We start from the raw sequence: 23,700 nt of genomic DNA, 5'->3' as shown, positions 1-23,700 counted from the left end.
AGGTTAAATAAAATGTAAATAAATAAATGTGAATTGTATATAATTTATAATGGCTTAATGATGAACGTTATTATGAAGTGAAACCTAATAGATCTCTATAATAATACCAGGTGACATGTCTTGATATATGTCTTCTTTTTAGATCCACCAGGACCTCCTTCCAACCCAAGAATTACTGACACCACCAAGACAACAGCCACATTCAACTGGGGTAAACCCCACTACGATGGCGGCCTGGATGTAGCGGGATACATTGTTGAGCACAAAAAGGAAGGACATGACGATTGGGTCACAGACGTCTCAAGACTGAGAATTACAGAATATGTTGTGTCAGACCTGAAGGCAGGTGGGAACTACTATTTCAGAGTCAGAGCCATGAATACAGAGGGAGTTGGTGAACCAGCAGAGGTTGAAGAAATTGTTGAACTTGGGGACCGTGAGACACTTCCCGACTATGAGCTTGACGCTGAGTATAGAAAAACCCTTGTTGTCAGGGTCCGTGGATCCATTCGTATCTTTGTACCAATTAAAGGACGTCCAGTTCCTGAAGTAACCTGGATGAAAGATGACACCATTCTTGGTAAAGGTGGCCGTGAACACATTGATACTACAGAGTCGTATACTCTCCTGGTTATCCCTGACTGCACAAGATATGATGCCGGAAAATACATGCTGTCATTAGAAAACGTTGCTGGTAAGAGAGACGGATTCGTTAATGTCAGAGTACTGGATTCACCAGGACCACCTGTGAACTTGATACCACGTGAAATCACCAAAACAAGCATCACTATGCAGTGGGAAATCCCCATTATTGATGGTGGATCAAAGATCATTAACTATGTCATTGAGAAGCGAGAAGCCACAAGAAAAGCTTACACAGTAATCAGTACAACCTGGCAGAAATGTTCCTTCAAGTATGACAACTTGGATGAAGGCTCTGAATATTACTTCCGGGTATCCGCTGAAAATGAACTGGGCGTCGGCGAGCCAGCAGAGACACCTGAGACAATCAGAGCATCCCAAGCACCCACTGCGCCTGGAAATCTGTATGTCACTGACGTATCAGTGGACACCGCAAGCCTTGCATGGACGAAGCCAAAACATGATGGCGGCAGTAGGATTACTGGATACGTTATTGAAGCACAGATGAAGGACACAGAGACATGGACCCATGTGAGAACTGTAAAAGCTCTTGACTACACAGCCACAGATCTCATTGAAAATATGGAGTATGTGTTCCGCATCCTGGCAGTAAACAGCTCTGGCAGGAGTGATCCACGTGAAAGCAGACCTGCTATCATTAGAGAACAAACAGCAGCACCTGCGTTTGACCTGCGTGGAGTCTACCAGTCGTTGGTCATTGCTAAAGCTGGTGATAACGTGAAGGTCGAAATTCCTGTTCTGGGTCGCCCTAGGCCATCAGTTTCATGGAAGAGAGGAGAGGACACACTTAAACAGACACAGAGAATCAACACTGATACTACTGCAACTTCAACTACTCTCCACATCAATGAGATCAAAAGGACCGATGGTGGTACATTTTCGATGACTGGCAAGAATATACTAGGAACAACGACAGAGACAATTACTGTTGAAGTCCACGATATTCCAGGACCTCCTACTGGACCAATTAAGCTTGAAGAAGTTTCATGTGATTACATTCTCATGTCATGGGAAGGTCCGGAGAATGATGGTGGCGTACCCATTAACAATTACATTGTTGAAGCTAGAGAAACCACAGGCACATCATGGGTTGAATTAGCAGCAACAGTTATCCGTACGACATTCAAAGCTGCCCGTCTCACAACAGGAATCACATATCAGTTCCGTGTTAAAGCACAGAACAGGTATGGCATTGGACCCTGTATAGTCTCAGAACAAGTGGTTGCTGCTTATCCATTCGATGTGCCAGGACAACCAGGCCTTCCTGAAATCGTCCACTTCAACAAGGATTCCATGACTATTAGCTGGGATGAACCAGCGTCCGATGGTGGAAGCCCCATTTTGGGATATCACATTGAAAGGAAAGAGAAGAACAGTATCCTATGGCAGAAGATCAGCAAAGCACTTGTAGCAGGGAACATGTTCAAATCAACAGGCTTGGTGGATGGAATTGCCTATGAGTACCGCGTTATTGCTGAAAACATGGCTGGTTTGAGCAGGGCAAGCAAGCATTCTGAGACTACCTTTGCTCTGGATCCAGTGGACCCACCTGGCCAACCAGTGGCATTGAATGTAACCAGACATGAGGTGACTCTTCAGTGGACAAAACCTGAAGGTGATGGAGGATTCTCAATAACTGGGTACCAAGTAGAAAAGAGAGAACTCCCAGACGGACGCTGGCTTAAGGCCAACTATAGCAACGTCCTTGAGACAACATTCACTATTAGCGGGCTCACAGAGGATGCTACTTATGAGTTCCATGTTTTGGCAAGAAACTCAGCTGGTGCTCTCAGTAAGCCATCTCTACCATCAGAGGAAATCACTTGCAGAGATGACATTGAAGTGCCCAAACTTGAAGTTGATACAATCTATAATAGTACTGTGGTTGTGAAAGCAGGAGATGTCTTCAAACTTGCTGCCAGCGTAACAGGCAGACCAATCCCAACACTGCTATGGACCAAAGACGGGAAGGAACTTGAAGATACGGCAAAGTTGGAAATCAAACTCTTTGACTTTTCTACAACATTAGTCAACAAAGATTCTCTAAGAAGGTGCGGCGGCACATTCACTTTAACTGCCAGCAATCCTGGTGGTTTTGCAAAGCATACCTTCAATGTTAAGGTTCTTGATAGACCTGGACCTCCAGATGGTCCACTTGCTGTAACAGATGTCACTGCTGAGAAATGTATCCTGTCATGGTTGCCACCATCACATGATGGTGGTGCAAAGATTCTACACTACATCATTGAGAAACGTGAAACAAGTAGACTTGCTTGGACAAATGTAGTGTCAGAGTTACAAGTGAACCGTTTTAAGGTTACCAAGTTGTTGAAGGGTAATGAATATATCTTCAGAGTTATGGCAGTCAACATGCATGGAACTGGAGAGCCCCTTGAGTCCAATCCAATGGTTTCTACAAATCCATATGTGCCAGCTGATGCTCCATCAACACCTGAGGTGACGACCATCACAAAGAACACCATGGTTGTTTGCTGGGAACGCCCTGATCACGACGGTGGAAGCAGCATTTTCAACTATGTTGTTGAAAGGAGAGACAAAACCGGTCTTCGCTGGGTTAAATGCAACAAGAGGACTGTAACTGACCTGAGGTACAAAGTATCAGGGCTCACACCAGGGCATGAATATGAATTCAGAATCATTGCAGAAAACAATGCTGGTTTAGGTACACCAAGTCCTTCAAGTGAATTCTACAAGGCAGTAGACACAATCTTCCAACCTGGACCACCTGGAAATCAAAGAGTCTTGGACACAACCAAGTCATCCATTACAGTTGCATGGAACAAACCTGTGTACGATGGTGGTTCTGATATCATTGGCTACATTGTGGAGACCTGTCTACCTGAGGAAGATGAATGGACAATTCGGACCCCTAAGAAGGGATTAGTTGGTACGTCATTTACCATCACTAACCTGGTAGAAAACCAAGATTATAAAATCAACATTTGTGCAGTTAACTGTGAAGGGGTTGGAGAGCCAGCACAAGTGCCTGGCACACCAATTGCAGAGGATAGGCTGCTTCCTCCTGAAATTGACCTTGGTGCAGAGCTTCGTAAGGTTGTCTGCGTTAGAGCTTGCGGCACATTGAGACTCTTTGTACCTATTAAAGGAAGACCAGCTCCTGAGGCCAAGTGGTCCAGAGAAAATGGAGAGCCTGTTACGAGAGCAACTATTGACACCACATCATCATTTACTGCTCTTATGGTGGAAAATGTTGACAGATTTGACAGTGGAAAGTACATGTTGACAGTGGAAAACGCCTCAGGAAGCAAAACAGCATATGTGAATGTCAGAGTGCTGGACACACCTGGAGCACCACAAAGCCTCATAATCAGGGAGGTCACCAGAGACTCAGTATCACTCATGTGGGACGTACCCCTTATTGACGGTGGCTCCAGAATTAGAAACTACGTTGTGGAGAAACGTGAATCAACAAGAAAAGCTTACTCCACAGTTTGTGCTCAATGCGTTAAATCCAGCTGGAAAATTGGTGGCCTGGAGGAAGGAAACACATATTTCTTCAGAATTCTGGCTGAGAATGAATTTGGCATTGGCCTTCCAATAGAGACTCCTGAGGCAGTCAGAGTATCTGAGAAGCCACTTCCACCAGGCAAAGTAACTCTTGTTGATGTTACAGGCACCAGTGTCTCTCTGTCTTGGGAAAAACCAGATCATGATGGAGGAAGCAGAATCTCAGGATATATTGTTGAAATGCAGGGCAAAGACAGTGAAACTTGGACCCAGTGTGCAGTTGCAAAAATCACACAGGCTGTTGTTCTTGGACTGACACAGGGTCAAGAATATATGTTCCGTGTGTCAGCACATAATGAAAAAGGAACGAGTGATCCTCGTCTACTTAGTGTATCTGTGGTAGCCAAAGATCTTGTCATTGCGCCAGTATTCAAGCTGCTGTTTACCACATTCAGTGTATTGGCAGGAGACGATCTCAAGATAGATTTGCCATATGCTGCTCGTCCCAAAGCAGTTGCGACCTGGCTCAAGGATGGTGTCGCACTCAAAGAAACAACCAGAGTCAATGCTGATGCCACTGATACACATTTGTATCTTGTCGTCAAGGAAGCCAGTAGGGAAAATGTGGGCAAGTACACCATCAAACTTGTAAACACAGCTGGTGAAGCAACAGTGGACATTGGGGTTGTTGTTCTTGATAAGCCTGGTCCTCCGACTGGCCCAATCACTCTTGATGAAGTCACTTCTGACAGTGTGGTACTGTCCTGGAACCCACCTACATATGTGGGTGGTTGTGCCATTAACAACTATGTAGTAGAAAAGAGGGAAACTACCACCACAAATTGGCACATTGTGTCTGCAACAGTTGCAAGAACCACCATTAAAGCAGCTCGGTTGAAGACTGGCTGTGAATACCAGTTCAGGATCGCTGCTGAGAACAGATATGGAAAGAGTCCAGTACTTATATCAGAAAATATTGTTGCTCAATATCCATTCGATCTCCCAAGCGCTCCAGGGACCCCAGTTATACAATCATCTACAAAGGACAGCATGGTTATTGTATGGGAGAAGCCTGGTAGTGATGGTGGGAGCAAGATTTTGGGATATCACCTTGAGAGTAAGGAGAGAAACAGCCTCCTTTGGGTGAAACAAAACAAACAGCTGATCCCAGACTCAAGGTTCAAGCTTGGTGGTCTTGATGAAGGTATCGAATATGAGTACAGAGTTTATGCTGAAAATATTGTTGGTGTTGGCAAAGCTAGCAAATTGTCAGAAATTCGTGTAGCAAGAGATCCCTGTCACAGTCCAGGCAAGCCTGAAGCTGTCATTGTCACAAGAGGAGCTGTCACTCTCCAATGGACTAAGCCAGAGTTAGATGGAGGTAGCAAAATCACTGGCTATGTTGTGGAGAAGAAAGAGCTGCCTGAAGGGCGCTGGATGAAGTCCAGTTTTGCCAATGTCATTGAGACCCAATTTCTTGTGACTGGCTTAGTTGAAAACCAGTGCTATGAGTTCCGTGTCATTGCAAGAAATGCAGCAGGTGTTTTTAGTCTTCCGTCAGAGAGCACTGGGTCTATTACAGCAAAGGATGAAGTTGATCCTCCCAAAATAGAGATAGACTCAAAGTACTCGTCAACAGTTGTTCTAATGGCTGGTGAATCGTTCAACCTTTGTGCAGATATTTTCGGCAAACCTGTGCCCTCGGTCCATTGGATGAAGAACAACATAGAAATAAAAGATGCTGCACGCCTTGAGATAAAGAACACCGCTTTTAAAGCATCTTTGAGTGTTAAGGAGGCAATCCGTGTTGATGGAGGCCAATATATCCTACTTTTGAAAAATGTAGGTGGAGAGAAGGCAGTGAACATCAATGTCAAAGTGTTGGACAGACCTGGTCCACCAGGAGGCCCAATTTCTATCTATGGAGTCACAAGTGAAAAGGCTTGTATTGCCTGGAGACCACCAGCACAAGATGGAGGTAGTGATGTTTCTCATTACATTGTTGAGAAGAGAGAGACTAGCAGATTGGTTTGGACTCTGGTTGAACCTAAAGTGCAGACTCTAAATCTGAAGATCATAAAACTTGTTCCTGGAAATGAATATGTCTTCCGAGTGATTCCTGTAAACAAATACGGAATTGGTGAGCCTCTTGAATCCGAGCCAATGATTTCCAGAAATCAATTTGTGACACCTGATCCACCAACGGATGTGGAAGTCTCTACCATCACAAAAGATTCAATGGTGGTAACGTGGGAAAGACCTGAAAACGATGGTGGCAATGCCATTTCTGGATTTGTCATTGAGAAGCGTGATAAAGAAGGTGTGCGCTGGACCAGATGCAATAAGCGTACAGTGAGTGAGCTGCGCTTCAGAGTAGCAGGTCTTCTTGAAAACCGCAGCTATGAGTTCCGAGTTTCATCTGAGAATGCTGCTGGAGTTGGTAAACCAAGTGCACCCACTATTTACTATAAAGCATTGGACGCTATCTTCACATCAGGTCCACCAAATAATCCCAAAGTGACTGACACAACAAGAACATCTGTGTCCTTGTCATGGGGCAAACCTATCTATGATGGTGGCTGTGAGATTCAAGGATACTTAGTGGAGGCCTGTGAAGGAGCATCTGATGAATGGACAATGTGCACTCCACCTGCTGGAATCATTAACACTAAATTTACAGTTACAAAACTACTAGAGAAGCACGAGTATAAATTCAGAGTCTGTGCCATAAACAAGGTTGGTGTTGGTGAGCATGCAGATGTCCCTGGATCAGTTCTTCTAGAGGAGAAATTGGAAGCACCAGATCTTGAGCTTGATGCTGACATGAGGAAGATGATTAATGTCAGAGCTGGAAGCGCTCTTAGGTTATTCATTCCTGTTAGGGGACGGCCGGCTCCTGAACTGAAATGGGGAAAAGCTGATGGAGAACTCAAGGAGACAGCACAGATTGACAATACAAGCAGTTACGCCTCACTTCTGATTGAAAACGTTGACAGATTTGACACTGGCAAGTACACTGTTACTGCAGAGAATTCCAGTGGAGTTAAATCTGTCTTCATCAGTGTCAGAGTACTTGATTCACCTAGTATGCCTGCAAATTTTGCTATTAAGGAGATAACAAAGAACTCAGTCACCCTTACTTGGGAGCCACCTATTTTGGATGGTGGGTCTAAAATTAAGCAATATCATGTTGAAAAACGAGAAAGCACTAGGAAAGTGTATTCCCCTGTCACAACCTGTCACAAGATGTCGTGGAAGATTGAACCACTTGTGGAGGGAAGTATCTATTTCTTCAGAGTTCTTGCTGAAAATGAGTGGGGCATTGGCTTACCTGCAGAGACCCCAGAACCCCTAAAGATTTCAGAGGTACCTCAACCTCCCGGTAAAGTAACAGTTCTGGACGTGACACGTAACAGTGTCTCTCTTAAGTGGGAGAAACCAGATCATGATGGAGGCAGCAGAATAAGCCATTATGAGATTGAAATGCAATCCAAGGATAGTGACAAATGGACATTATGTGCTCAATGTAAATACCTTGAAACTACTGTTAGTAACTTAGCCCAAGGAGACGAGTACCAATTCAGAGTAATTGCGGTCAATAGCAAAGGAAAGAGTGACTCTAGACTTCTGGCCAATCCAGTAGTAGTAAAGGACCTTGTCATTGAACCTGACATAAGACCTAAATTGACACAGTACAGTGTACAGGTCGGCTATGATCTGAAGATTGAAGTTCCCATTGCTGGACATCCTAAACCAGTCATTACATGGGCAAAGGATGGTGCTGCCCTGAAACAGACCACAAGAGTTAATGTTGTCGACAGTGCACGCAATACACATCTAACCATCAAAGAAGCAACAAAAGATGATGGGGGATTGTATAGTATTAATATTACCAATATGCATGGCTCCAAAGATGCCACCATTGAAGTAATCACACTGGATAAACCTGGCCCACCAACAGGCCCAATCAAGATGGATGACATCAGTGCTGAAAGTATCACACTTACCTGGGAACCACCCTCATACACTGGTGGCTGCCCAATTTCAAATTACGTTGTCCAGAAAAGAGATACAACCACAATCAACTGGGTAGTGGTCTCTGCCACTGTGGCGAGAAATACCCTGAAAGTGACAAATCTTAAAACAGGTGCAGAATACCAATTTAGGATCTGTGCTGAAAACAGATATGGCAAAAGTTATGCTATTGATTCTGAACCTGTCCTTGCCCAGTATCCCTTCAAGGAGCCAGGACCACCAGGAACACCTTACGTATCTTCATACACTAAAGATTACATGGTTGTGGAATGGCACAAACCAATTTCAGATGGAGGCAGTGCCATTTTTGGCTATCACATTGAGAGAAAGGAAAAGAACAGTATCCTTTGGACAAAGATCAATAAATCCCTCATCCAAGACTGTAGATTTAAATCTACTCCTTTGGAGGAAGGTATTGAATATGAATTTAAAGTGTCTGCTGAGAATATTGTTGGCATTGGCGCATGCAGCAAACTCTCTGAGGGATATGTGGCACGTGACCCATGTGATCCTCCTGGCACCCCAGAGGCTATCATTGTAACCAGGCACTCCGTGAAACTGAAGTGGACAAGACCACAGGATGACGGTGGCAGTCTGATCACAGGCTATGTGGTGGAGAAACGCAATCTCCCAGAGGGAAAGTGGATGAAGGCAAGTTTCACAAATGTCATTGAAACCGTATTCACAGTTCTTGGTCTAACTGAAGACTGCAAATATGACTTCAGAATCATAGCTAGGAATGCCGCTGGGTCTATCAGCAAGCCCTCTAAGAGCACAGGATCCATCACAGCAAAGGATGAAGTTGATCCTCCAAAATGTGAAGTTGAGTCAGTGTACAGTCAGGTTGTTATCATCAATGCTGGGGAAACATTTACACTTGAGGCTGCTGTACAAGGAAAACCAATTCCCACAGTGCAATGGTTCAAGAGTGAAGCATTAGTGGAGAATTCAGCAAGGGCTGAGATTATGAATTCAGATTTCCAAGCAAAGCTTGTTGTCAAAGATGCTATCAGAGTGGATGGAGGACAATATACTTTGCTTCTAACTAACGTTGCTGGAGCTAAAACTGTAACGTTCAATGTGAGAGTACTGGACAGACCTGGGCCCTCTCAGGGACCCCTCACTGTCAGCAATGTCACATGCGAGAAATGCTCACTGTCCTGGCTTCCTCCAAGAGCTGACGGTGGCAGCAGCATTTCCCACTACGTCATTCAGAAGAGAGAGACTAGCCGTCTTGCATGGACTGTGGTTGCTAGCGATTGTGGAGCTACAATGTTCAAAGTCACAAAGCTTCTGATGGGAAATGAGTACATTTTCCGTGTTATGGCTGTCAACAAATTTGGTACTGGTGAACCTCTTGAATCAGCCCCAGTTATAATGAGAAATCAATTTGTTACTCCTGGACCACCTCAAGAATTGGAAATAGCCAATATCGCAAGGGATTCCATGACTGTGTGCTGGACTCGCCCAGAGGTTGATGGTGGAAGTGACATTGCTGGTTACATTATTGAGAAGAGAGATAGAGCTGGAATTAGATGGACAAAATGCAACAAACGCAGAGTCACAGACCTTCGCTTCAGAGTGACAGGCCTGACAGAGGATCATGAATATGAATTCAGATTATCTGCTGAGAATGCTGCAGGAGTCGGCCAGCCAACTGAACCAACTCCTTACACCAAAGCCTGTGATCCAACCTTTGAGCCTGGCCCTCCCACTAATGCACATGTGGTTGATACTTCCAAGAACTCCATTACACTCGCATGGAGCAGACCCATTTACGATGGTGGAGTCGATATCCAGGGATATGCTGTGGAGATCTGCAAAGCTGATGAGGATGAATGGACCCTATGCACTCCACCAACGGGAGTGAATGCAACTACGTTCAAAATCGCCAAACTTACTGAGCATCAAGAATATAAGGTGCAAGTATGTGCCATCAATAAATTGGGTATTGGTGAACCTGCTGAAATTCTAGGAACCGTAAAACCGGTAGATGCAATGTTTGCCCCAGAGATAGAGCTGGATTCAGAGCTAAGGAAAGGAGTCGTTGTGCGTGCTGGAGGATCCATGAGGATCAATATTCCATTCAAAGGACGTCCTACTCCAGAAATAAATTGGTCCAAGGATGAGGGTGAATTGACTAACAAAGTTCAAATTGAGAAAGGCGCCAATTTTACTCAACTGTCAGTAGATATCTGTGACAGAAATGATGCTGGAAAGTACACTCTGACCCTGGAAAACAGCAGTGGTTCCAAGTCCGCATTTGTTTCTGTCAAAGTACTTGATACACCAGGAGCACCAGTAAACTTCACAGTGAAAGATATTAAGAAAAACTCTGTCAACCTTGTTTGGGAGCCCCCACTCATTGACGGAGGCGCGAGGGTCAAGCATTACTTTGTTGAGAAGCGTGAATCCACCAGGAAAGCTTATTCCAACATTTCAAACAAGTGTACAAGGAACAGTTTCCATGTGGGAGATCTCAATGAGGGGGTCATTTATTACTTCAGAGTTATGGCTGAGAATGAATATGGTGTAGGCCTGGCAGCAGAAACAGCTGAGCCAGTGAAGACATCAGAAGTCCCTCTGCCTGTAGGAAAGGTCACGTTGACTGAGGTGACTAAGACAACCGCTTCGATGGCATGGGAAAAACCAGACCATGACGGTGGAAGTAGGATAATGGGATACTGCATAGAAATGCTACCTGCAGGATTAGAAGAATGGATCCTATCCACAACCACAAAGACATGTGAGGGAACTGTAGAAGGCCTAACCACAGGTCAAGAATACCAGTTCAGAGTTTCAGCCTTTAATGACAAAGGAAAGAGTGACACAAGGGTATTAGCTATGCCTGTCATAGCTAAAGATGTGACTATTGAACCTAGTTTTGTAATGGCATTCAACACCTTTAGTGTCCAACATGGTGAAGATCTGAAGATGGAAATACCAGTAAGAGGACGCCCAGCACCAAAAGTGGTATGGACAAAAGATGGACAGGCAATTAAAGAGACAACCAGGTTGAATGTTTCAAGAACAGCATCATCAACAATCCTTGCTATAAAACAGGCAACTAGAATGGATTCTGGCAAGTACAAAATCATAGCTACCAACAGTATAGGAGAAAAAGTTGCAGAAATCGGAGTGATCATCCTCGATAAACCTGGCCCAGTCACAGGGCCTATAAAGATTGAGGAAGTGAGTTCCAATTATGTAAACCTTGCATGGGAACCACCTGCGTACACAGGAGGATGTCAAATAAACAATTACATTGTGGAAAAGCGTGACACAACAACCGTAGCATGGCACTGTGTGTCTGCAACCGTTGCAAGAACAGCTATCAAAGTTACCAAGCTGAAAACCGGTACTGAATACCAGTTTAGGGTGTTTGCAGAAAACAGATATGGAAAAAGTCCATCATTGGACTCAGCAGCTGTTGTTGTGCAGTATCCTTTCAGTGAACCTCTTGCACCTGGTACTCCATTTGTGTCATCAGTAACTAAGGACAACATGGTTGTTGAATGGAAAGTACCAACCAGTGATGGAGGCAGTCCAATCCTTGGTTACCACCTTGAACGCAAAGAGAAGAACAGCATTCTCTGGACTAAGTTGAACAAACTGCTCATTCCTGACTGTCGATTCAAAACAAATGAACTTGAAGAGGGCATTGAGTATGAATTCAAGGTCTTTGCTGAGAACATTGCTGGCATGAGTCCACCTAGCAAGATTTCTGATGTTTGTGTTGCCAGAGACCCATGTGATCCACCTGGTACCCCTGAGGCTATTGATATTACCAGGAACCACGTTACACTGTCGTGGACAAGGCCTCATTATGATGGTGGTAGCCTGATCACAGGCTATGTTGTTGAAAGGAAGAAGCTTCCTGATGGCCGTTGGATGAAGGCTAGCTTCACAAACGTAATTGAGACTCAATTTACAATCTCAGGTCTGACTGAAGAGTGTGAGTATGAATTTAGAGTAATTGCAAAGAATGCTTCTGGTATTTTCAGTACTCCATCTGAAAGCACTGGAGCAATTACTGCTAAAGATGAAATTGAAGCACCAACAGCATCAATGGATCCCAAGTTCAAGGACTCTATTGTCGTCCATGCTGGTGAAACATTTGTTATTGAAGCTGATATTTTGGGAAAACCACTCCCTGAAATCACATGGTTGAAAGATGGAAAAGAAATTGACCAAACTACCCCAAGAATGGAGATCAAAACCACCATTCAACGCACTATTCTAACAGTCAAGGAATGTATCAGAGTAGATGGTGGACACTTTGTCCTGAGTCTTAGCAACGTGGGTGGAACAAAATCTATTCCCGTCAACGTGAAAGTTCTTGATAGACCTGGTCCACCCGACGGTCCAATGAAGATAACTGGCGTGACTGCAGAGAAAGCCTATCTTCACTGGAGTCATCCATTGCATGATGGCGGTGCCAGCTGTTCTCATTATATCATTGAAAAGAGGGAAACCAGCAGACTGTCATGGACTGTAGTTGAACCCAGAATCCAAGCTATCAGCTACAAAGTGACTAAACTCTTGCCTGGCAATGAGTACATCTTCAGAGTTACGGCAGTGAATAAGTTTGGCATTGGTGAACCTCTTGAATCAGACCCAGTTATTGCACGTAATCCTTTCGTGACACCCAGCGCTCCCTCAACACCTGAAGCAAGTGCTATTACAAGGGACTCAATGGTCCTTACATGGGAACGTCCAGAATATAATGGTGGCTCAGACATTGATGGCTATGTCCTGGAGAAAAGAGATAAAGAGGGAATTAGATGGACCAAATGCAACAAGAAAAGACTTAATGACATCAGGTTCAGATGCACCGGACTCACCGAGGGACATTCCTTTGAGTTCAGAGTATCTGCTGAAAATGCTGCTGGTGTGGGAGTGCCAAGTGCACCAACAGAATACATAAAAGCCTGTGATGCCACATATCCACCTGGTCCTCCTAACAACCCTAAGGTGACAGACCACTCAAGCACAACTGTGTCCCTCTCATGGGCAAGACCCATCTATGACGGTGGAGCAGCCATCAAAGGATATGTTGTTGAGATGAGAGAACAAGGGGGTGATGAATGGATAACCTGTACACCATCAACTGGTGTCCAAGTAACACACTTCACTGTGAAAAAATTGAGGGAAAATGCAGAATACTATTTACGCATCTGTGCAGTTAACATTGAAGGAGTTGGTGAGCATGCTGACGTTCCAGGGTCTGTAGTTGCATCTGAACGAATTGAGGCCCCTGAGATTGAACTTGATTCAGACCTTAGGAAAATGGTCCAAGTACGAGCAAGTGCAACACTGCGTTTGTTTGTCACAATCAAAGGAAGACCTGAACCTGAAGTAAAGTGGTCCAAGATGGACGGCCCTCTTACTGAGCGTGCCCAAATTGAGGTCACAAGCTCCTACACAATGCTTGTCATCGACAATGTCAACAGATTTGACACTGGCAAGTATGTGTTGACTCTTGAGAACCTTAGCGGTCAAAAATCGGCATTCATTAATGTCAGAGTGTTGGACTCACCAAGTGCCCCTGAGAACTTTGAAGTCAAGGACATTAAGAGAGATTCTGTATCACTATCCTGGGAGCCTCCTATGATTGACGGTGGTGCTAAGGTCACACATTACATTGTGGAAAAGAGAGATACTACAAGACTGGCATTTACAAGTGTTTCAAATAACTGTGTAAGAAATTCCATGAAGATTGATGACCTTACAGAGGGTGGAATTTACTATTTCCGCGTCAAAGCTGTCAATGAGCTTGGTGTGGGTTTGCCAGCAGAAACAACAGAACCAATCAAGGTATCCCAAGCCCCCTTGCCTCCAGGCAAAGTTACAGTTGTAGATGTTACTCGCGACAGTGTGAGTCTCGCATGGGAAAAGCCTGATCATGATGGTGGTAGTAAAATCACAAGCTACACAGTAGAAATGCAAACCAAGGGTGATGAGAAATGGACTGTATGCACTGAGATTAAAGCATTGGAAGCAACTATTGGTGGACTCACAACTGGAGAGGAATATGCATTTAGGATTACTGCTGTCAATGACAAAGGCAAGAGTGAACCTAAGCCACTGGCAGACCCTGTCGTAGTAAAGGACATTACAATCGAACCTATCATCGATCTGATGTTCAACACATACAGTGTCAAGGCAGGAGACGATCTAAAGATTGATGTTCCATTTAGAGGCAGACCTGAACCTGAGGTTGCATGGAAAAAAGATGGAGCTGTATTGAAGCAGACAACCAGGGTGAATGTTCTAGCAGCTAAGAATTCATCGAAAATTACGATCAAAGATGCAACCAGGGAGGACTTCGGGAAGTATGAGATCACTTTAACCAATGCAGTTGGCAAGAAATCAGCCACAATAGCTGTTATCATCTTGGATAAACCTGGCACACCAAGTGCAATCAAAGTAGATGAAGTAAGTTCTGACAATATTTCACTGTCTTGGGATGCCCCACTCTATGATGGAGGATGTCAAATCAACAACTATGTTGTGGAGAAGAGAGATACCACCACTACAACATGGCAGATTGTTTCAGCCACAGTTGCCAGAACATCAATTAAAGTTCCCCGCTTGACACAAGGCACTGAATATCAGTTCCGTATTGCAGCTGAAAACCGCTACGGCAAGAGCCATGCCGTGGACTCCGTGCCAATTGTTGCACAGTACCCCTTCGAGATACCTGGCCTTCCCACTTCCCTCCATGTTGCCCATGCTACAAAATCTGGCATATTGGTTGCATGGGGTAAACCAGCCAGTGACGGTGGAAGTCCAGTCATCGGTTATCACCTGGAAATGAAAGACCATAGCAGTATTCTCTGGACAAAGATCAACAGAGGTCTCATTGCTGAAACAGAATTCAAAGCGATTGGGATTGAGGAAGGCTTGCTGTATGAGTTCCGTGTTTATGCTCAGAATATTGCTGGAATTGGACCTTGCACCAAAGCATCTGAGCCTGTAGCTGCAAGAGATCCTTGTGATCCACCTGTTAACCTTGAAGTCATTGACATCACAAGAACTTCAGTTTCCATTACTTGGCAGGCGCCAGAGAATGACGGTGGAGCCAAGCTGACTGGCTACATTGTTGAACGCAGGGAGCTTCCAGATGGGCGTTGGCTGAAATGCAATTTTGCCAATCTCCAGGACACATACTTTGACATTACAGGCCTTACGGAGGATGTACAATATGACTTCCATGTTATTGCAAAGAATGCAGCTGGATTACTCAGTGAGCCATCACTGGGCACAGGTGCCATCACAGTCAAGGATGAGGTGGATTCACCTCGCATTGAGTTGGAAGACAGGTTTAGACAATTAGTAGTTGTCAAAGCTGGAGATATTTTGAGAATTGATGCAGATATTTCTGGGCGCCCACGTCCAGTCATTGCATGGACAAAGGATGGTAAAGAAATTGATGCCAAGGCAAGAGTGGAGATTACTTCAACACACAGCACCACCACATTGATAGTCAGAGACACTATCAGAAGGGACACTGGCCAGTACATTGTCACTCTACAGAATGTTGCTGGTACAAGGTCCTTGGCTGTAAACTGTAAGGTCCTTGACCGTCCTGGACCATCCTCTGGACCATTGGCAGTCACTGGTCTGACAGCAGAGAAGTGCACTTTGACCTGGGGACCACCTCAAGAAAATGGTGGTGCAGAAATCATGCACTACATCGTTGAGAAACGTGAAACCAGCCGTCTCGCCTGGACTTTAGTATATGGAGATATGAAGGCTACAACATGTAAAGTCACCAAACTGCTTAAAGGAAATGAATACATCTTCAGAGTAAGGGGAGTGAACAAATATGGAGACGGTGAAGCCCTAGAGAGTGAGGCCACCAGAGCCAAGAATGCATACACTGTCCCTGCAGCACCAACATATGTTGAAATCACCAGTATCACAAGTGATGCAATGACAATCTGCTGGGAAAGACCTGAATCCGATGGAGGAAGCAGCATTTATGGCTATGTTATTGAGAAACGAGAGAAAATTGGATTGCGCTGGGTACGCGTGAACAAAAAGCCTGTGTATGACCTCAGAGTCAAGGCATCCAATCTCCGTGAGGGTGCTGAATATGAGTACAGAGTCTATGCAGAAAATGCTGCAGGCTTGAGTCTCCCAAGTATTCCTACCGAATTAACAAAGGCGGAGGATCCCCAATTCCTGCCATCTCCACCACCTAAACCGAAAGTTATTGACTCAACTAAGACTACTGTTACTCTTTCATGGAATAAGCCATTGTTCGATGGTGGTGCTCCTGTGACAGGATACTGTGTTGAATATAGGAGAACAGACGAATATGATGATGACTGGTGTGTCGGTGTTTCAAACACAAAAAACACTGAATTCACCGTCGTTGGATTAACTTCTGGAGCAGAATATCTATTTGTTGTCAAATCTATCAACAAGATTGGTCTCAGTGAGCCAAGCCCCCCTACGGATCCACAGGTGGCTAAAGAGAGAGAAGAGGAACCAGTATTTGATATCAGCAATGAGATGCGAAAGACACTCATTGTAAAGGATGGCAGTTCATTCACCCTAACTGTGCCATTCAGGGGCAAGCCTGTCCCTAATGTTATGTGGACCAAGGCTGCTGTTGATCTGAGAGTGAGGGCCAGTATTGATACCACTGACACATTCACGTCTATCACAGTGGAACAAGCAACAAGAGATGACTCTGGAAAATATATTGTGACTCTCCAAAATATAGCTGGAAAAGTCGCATGCACATTAAATGTCAGGGTTCTTGACTCTCCTGGGCCACCATCTCATGTTGGGGTCAAGGATGTCACGAAGAGCTCTGCAACAGTTACATGGGATACTCCAGATAATGAAGGCGGCGCTGCTGTAAAGAACTACCTTGTTGATATTCGTGAGGCAAGCAAAAAGGGATGGACCAGACTCACAAATACCTGCCCTCGTCTGACCTACAAAGTGACAGACCTGGTGGAGGGAGGAGTGTACTACTTCAGAGTCTCTGGTGAAAATGAATATGGAGTTGGCGTATCAGCTGAGACCAAAGATGGAGCAAAGATTACAGGTATACTAAAATTTGAAATCTAAAACAAAATGTTAATTTAAGATCTTTTTTTTATCATATGGTGTTATTAAAATCTCCATGTTTGTTGATTTCAGAAAAACCCAGTCCACCAGCATCACTTGGAGTCAGCGATATAACCAAGGAAAGTGTTTCACTTGCATGGGGCAAGCCTGAGCAAGACGGAGGTAGCAGAATCACCAGTTACCAAATCGATGCTCTTGAGAAGGGTCAGGATAAATGGGTGAAAGTTGGTGTCACCAAGTTCACCCACTTAGTGGTCTATGGCCTGACGCAAAATGCTGAATACTTCTTCAGAGTTCGTGCTGAAAACCACGCTGGATTCAGTGACGTTAAAGACATGATTCTGCCTGTAACAGTTAAAGACCAGCATGGTAAGTTTTTCCCCAGTCCTAAATGTATTTATTTTATTTGGGGCGGCAGGTAGCCTAGTGGTTAGAGCATTGGGCCAGTGACCGAAAGGTTGCTAGATCAAATCCCCAAGCTGACAAGGTAAAAATCTGCTGTTCTTCCCCTGAACAAGGCAGTTAACCCACTGTTCCTAGTCCATCATTGTAAATAAGAATTTGTTCTTAACTGACTTGCCTAGTTAAATAAAGAATACATAAAAAATCACAAATGAGTAAGGGTAGATAATTGCTGAGCATAATCCAGGGTAGTACTATATTATGTGTGTAAATCTGGTTAAAAAACAAACATTTTCTTATAGTATTGCATTTTGATTTGATATCTTCAATGAAATAATAATTATTATTTTGTCTTAATAATTCTCCATATTCTTTCAACAGACCCTCCTGAGATCAACATGAAGAAGTTCCCTCACAATACAGTCTACGTCAGAGCAGGATCAAACCTGAAATGTGAGATCCCACTTACTGGTAGACCTATGCCAAAGGTTTCTCTTTCAAAGGACGATGTTGCACTGAAGTCAACTACGAGATTCAACTCTGAAGTAACCCCTGAATACCTCATCATTACTCTCCGTGAGAGCATTGCTATTGATTCAGGAAGGTATGACATCTGTGCCTCCAACACAAGTGGAACCACCAAGTCTTTCATTAACATTGTGGTCCTGGATAGACCAAGCGCCCCAGTTGGTCCTGTTGAAATGACTGATGTGACAGAGGACAGTGTGAGTCTGAAGTGGTCTCCTCCTCGTTATGACGGTGGAAGCGTCATTTCAAATTACATAATCCTCAAACGTGAAACAACCAACGCCAACTGGACTGAGGTCTCCTCGGCTGTCGCAAGATGCACCATGAAAATCATGAAGCTTACAACAGGACTGGAGTACCAGTTCAGAATCAGGGCTGAGAATCGCTACGGCATCAGTGAGCACATCGACTCTCCAACCGTCAGAGTGGATCTGCCCTACAGTGAGATTTATACTACTCTATTATTGAATATTTTATGTTTGTACTTCATATATAGATGTGCATATGTATTTTTCTTTACAGAATATACTAAATGTTATTTTCTTTCATTTTAGCCGTCCCTGTAGCTCCATCAGCTCCTATGGTTACATCTGTAACCAGAGAGAGCATCACTGTGGCCTGGAAGGAGCCAGCCTCCAACGGAGGAAGCCATGTTTTTGGATACCACCTCGAGATAAAGGATAGAAACAGCATCTGTTGGCAGAAGGTTAACAAGACTGTTATCCGTGCCACACACTACAAGGTGCCAAACATTGCTGCCGGCCTCATCTATGAGTTCAGGATCGTTGCAGAAAACGCAGCTGGATGCAGTCCAGTCAGCAAGATCTCAGACGCAGTACTTGCAATTGATGCTTGCGGTAAGTCGACTTGGATACTCTCGTTTTGTGATTGAATACCATTGTGTGACCTCTAAACTTTACAAATAAACTACTGTATCTGAACCTCCACATCTATTTTTTGCAGAGGCTCCAACCAATGTCAGAATCACTGACATCACAAAGACTTCCATCAGCATCGCATGGCAGAAGCCCAATTATGATGGCGGTAGCAAAATCTCAGGATACCTCATTGAGAAGAAAGAGAGTGAGAAAGACAGATGGACGAAGGCCAACTTGACCAACGTTTCCGAAACACATTATACTGTGACAGGACTTACTCAGGATGAGACCTATGAATTCAGAGTCATGGCAAAGAATGCAGTTGGATCTGTTAGCAATCCATCCATCATTGCAGGCCCTGCAACTTGCGTGGATACATATGGTGGGTTATGTTCCAAACATGATAAAAGTAGGAATTTAACATTTAATTGAACTATTAATTAATGTAATGTCTCTTATGTGTTATCTCATAGGTGCCCCTGAGATTGAAATTCCTAATGAATATCGCGAGGTTGTGAAACACAAAGCTGGAACCACTGTCGAGCTTAGATTTGGAATCATTGCCAAACCAGCGCCTACAATTGAGTGGTACAAGGATGGAAAGGAACTTGACCCCAGGGCCCAGGCTCAGCTGGTACAGAACAACGCTGCTGATAGTTCCACTCTTATCATCAGAGATACCACACGTCTCAACTCTGGAACATATGAGATGAGACTGAAGAACTCTTTGGGCTCAGCATATGCCTACGTCAGAGTACAAATTCTTGGTGTGTATTGCTCCTTATCCTTTTTATTTTGGTACCTATATTTAATAATAATAATACATTGAATTTATAATGTGCAGTGAATGCATTAAAATAAATAAAAACAGCAAACATCTAGACAGGGAAACTGACACATTATTATTAAAGGAGCCAAGAGTCTGTATTGGCTTCAGGTGGTCTGTGAGTGCATTCCAGAGGTGGTATTGAAAACCATACGGAAAATTACTCAATACAAAGTATGTCTAATTAGCAAATAACCAAAACAATTAATGTGCGATTGAGCAAAGTGAGAAAACAAATGTCTAATGTTCTGTCATTATTAGATAAACCTGGACCACCACCTGGCGAGATTCAGCTCAAGAAGGTTACTGCTAACAGTATCACCATCATGTGGGATCCTCCTGAGGATGAGGGTGGTGCAATGGTCACCCACTACATTGTGGAGAAACGGGAGGCCAGCAGAATTCAATGGTCCATTATCTCTGAGAATTGGGCGGAATGTATCGTGAATGTCCCAAGACTGATCAAAGGCAATGAGTACATCTTCCGTGTCCGGGGAGTTAACAAATATGGAGTTGGAGACCCACTGGAATCTGAACCCGTAGAGGCAAAGAATGCATTTGGTAAGGATAAAACAAACAGCATCTGTCCAGCTACCTGAACATATTGTATTATGGTCCCAACATGCTTATATTCTTTTGCAGTTCCTCCAAGTCAACCTTCCAAGCCTCAAGTAACCATGATCACACACTCTTCAATGACGGTGGTATGGGAAAGACCTGGAATTGATGGCGGAAGTGACATAGATGGATATTACCTGGAAAAACGAGAGAAGACAAGCTTGCGTTGGTTCAAGGTTATCAAAGACACCATTCGTGACACAAGACAGAAAGTCAGCAACCTGCTCACTGGAAAGGACTATCAGTATCGTGTATGTGCCGTTAACAAGGCTGGAGCTGGTCCATACTCCAAAGAGTCTGACCTCTTCAAAGCTGCTGATGCAGTTGGTAAGTGATTCTCCTCATTGCAATACTTACATTTGCATTTTTGTTATTGCTCTTATCCTGAGCAACTTAAAGTCAGAACATAGAAAGTTTCATGTTTCCTCTACTACTTGTTCATTTTGTTTCTCTTACATTTGACAATTTATTCCTAATTCTAGACCTACCAGGTGAACCAACCAAACTCAGAGTAGTCGACTCCACCAAAACATCCATCACCCTGGGCTGGGTGGCGCCAGTGTATGATGGTGGCAGTGAGATTACTAGCTACATTGTTGAGCAGATGAACTCTGAAGAAAGGGAATGGGCTGTCATCAGCCACAATGGAGAATTGAGGACAACAGAGTATGTTGTGAATCACCTGAAACCAGGAACCTATTACTTCTTCCGTGTATCTGCAGTCAACTGTCTGGGACCCAGTCAACCAATCGAGATGTACCAGCCTGTTCAATCCAAGGATATTCTTGGTTCGTAATAAAATATTCACAACATTTTATTACTTATTGCAGTAGTAACAAATCTCTTACCTATTTTTCTATCTTTCCCTATCTGTCTAACAGAGGAAGCCGATCTCAATTTGGATGTTCCCATGACAACTCAATACACTGCCAAGGCAGGAAGGGATATTGAGGTGTTTATTCCACTGAAGGGCAGACCTACACCAAACTGTACATGGAGAAGACATGACAAGAACATGGCCAGTGATGCAAGATACACTATCACCAGCACAGAACGTACAACAATTCTTGTCATTCCAAAGGTCACCCGCGACGACTGCGGCAAATACTACCTGGAGATTGAGAATGGTGTTGGAGAGTCCAAGTTCATCGCTGTGTCTGTCAAGGTTCTTGACACCCCATCCACTTGCCAGAAACTGATCATCAAGAATGTCACCAGAGGCAAGTTGACCCTGAGCTGGGATGCTCCTCTAATCGACGGTGGTTCCCCAATCACCAACTACATTGTGGAGAAGAAAGACGCTAACAACAGAGCGTATACAGTCGTGTCATCAGAATGCCCCAACACATCATACAAGATCGACGGTCTGTCGGATGAAATCGCCTACTTCTTTAGAGTGTCTGCTGAGAATGAGTATGGTACTGGTGATACATGTGAGACTGCAGAGCCAGTCAGGGCCACTGAGACCCCCGGACCAGTCAAAGAGCTGGTCATGACAGACACTACTAAGACATCAGTGACTCTTCACTGGACCAAGCCCGACCATGATGGTGGTAGCTACATTTCAGACTATGTCATTGAGACAAAAACTAAAGAGGAAGAAACCTGGACTGTTGCTACAACATGCAAACGTTGCACATGTGAAGTTAAAAACCTGAAGGAAAACTCTGTTGTAGACTTTAGAGTGTTTTCTAAGAATGAGAATGGCAACAGTGACTTCTCTCAGATTGGGCCCATAACAGTAAAGGAGTTTATTATTCCACCTGAGGCCAACATGATAGATTATCCAAATGGCGAACTCTTTGTTCGCGTCGGTCAAAACATCCATATTGAGTTGCCATTTAAGGGTAAACCAAAACCATCCGTTGGATGGATGAAGGAAAACATTCCCTTGAAAGAAAGTGAACAGATTCGCTTCCGTGAAACAGACAACAAAGTGTCTATAACAGTCAGAAGTGCAAAGAAAGAGAATGCAGGCCTATACACATTGGTTCTGGACAACAAGCTTATCAAGAACTTCTTTGATATCAATGTGATCACTCTCGGACCCCCCTCTGTGCCAGTTGGACCAGTCCGATTCGACGAGATCAAAGCACAGGGCATCATTATATCTTGGGATGAACCACAGGACAATGGAGGTGGAGACATCACTTGCTACAGTGTGGAGAAACGAGAGACGGCCCAGGCTAACTGGAAAATGGTTTGCTCTAGTGTGGTGAGGACAACGTTCAAGATACCCAACCTTGTCAAGGGCACAGAGTACCAGTTTAGAGTGCGTGCAGAGAACAAATATGGAGTGAGCGATCCTTTGAATTCACCAGACGTGATCGCTCAACACCAGTACATGCCACCAGGTGCACCAGGAAAACCAGTCACGTACAACATTACCAGTGATGGCATGACTATCCAATGGGAAGCACCCAGCTTTGATGGTGGCTCACCAATCACTGGCTACCATGTTGAAAAGAAGGACAGAAATAGCCTTCTGTGGACCAAGGTCAATTCCAGCATAGTATCTGCCCGTGACTACAGAATCATTCAGCTGATTGAAGGGCTGGAGTATTCCTTCAGAGTCTATGCAGAGAATAATGCCGGCCTGAGTCCTGTCAGTGAACAGAGCAAACATGCCCTTGCAATCTCCCCAGTTGGTGAGTACACAATGTTTATGACTGTCTATGACAGATGTTATAATGTAGCTGTTATAAAGGCTTTATGAATGCATACATAATAGGGGCTATAGTAAAGTGTTACCTTGTTGGATTTTTCCACAATGAACAGTGTGCTATCATGAATGTGCTAACTTTATGAATAAACACTTTACACATTTAGCAACCTGACCTTTCACTTCCCCCTTAGATCCACCTGGTACTCCTAACGTAATTGATGTCACAAGAGACACCGTCACACTTAAATGGGATACACCCAAGAAAGATGGAGGCTTTAAGATTGTGGCGTACAGTGTGGAGCGACGCCAAGGCAGAGGCAAATGGTTGAGATGCAACTTCACAGACATTAGTGATTTGCAATTCACCATCACCGGACTTTCTGCTGGTGATCGCTATGAATTCAGAGTGATTGCCAGAAATGCTGTCGGCACAGTCAGTCCACCCTCACAGTCCTCTGGCTATGTCATGACCAAAGATGAAAGTGGTAATTATACATTATATTAAA

At 44.1% G+C, this 23,700-nt stretch overlaps 1 protein-coding gene across 1 annotated transcript in view; it reads left to right on the top strand.

Annotated features, from left to right (window-relative positions):
- ttn.2 (titin, tandem duplicate 2) overlaps positions 1-23,700 on the top strand; it is a 189,878-nt gene that overhangs the window by 145,553 nt on the left and 20,625 nt on the right. Inside the window, exons 160-170 of the mRNA XM_029702494.1 lie at positions 143-17,254; positions 17,350-17,646; positions 18,061-18,648; positions 18,762-19,064; positions 19,171-19,467; positions 19,559-19,852; positions 20,173-20,472; positions 20,554-20,856; positions 21,012-21,317; positions 21,411-23,177; positions 23,386-23,679. Coding sequence (XP_029558354.1) covers positions 143-17,254; positions 17,350-17,646; positions 18,061-18,648; positions 18,762-19,064; positions 19,171-19,467; positions 19,559-19,852; positions 20,173-20,472; positions 20,554-20,856; positions 21,012-21,317; positions 21,411-23,177; positions 23,386-23,679 — 21,861 coding nt within the window. The remainder of the gene's footprint in view (positions 1-142; positions 17,255-17,349; positions 17,647-18,060; positions 18,649-18,761; positions 19,065-19,170; positions 19,468-19,558; positions 19,853-20,172; positions 20,473-20,553; positions 20,857-21,011; positions 21,318-21,410; positions 23,178-23,385; positions 23,680-23,700) is intronic.

This window comes from Salmo trutta, chromosome 20 (genome assembly GCF_901001165.1).
Source record: "Salmo trutta chromosome 20, fSalTru1.1, whole genome shotgun sequence".
NCBI classification, from domain to species: Eukaryota; Metazoa; Chordata; class Actinopteri; order Salmoniformes; family Salmonidae; genus Salmo; species Salmo trutta.
This window is presented reverse-complemented; position numbering and strand designations above follow the sequence as displayed.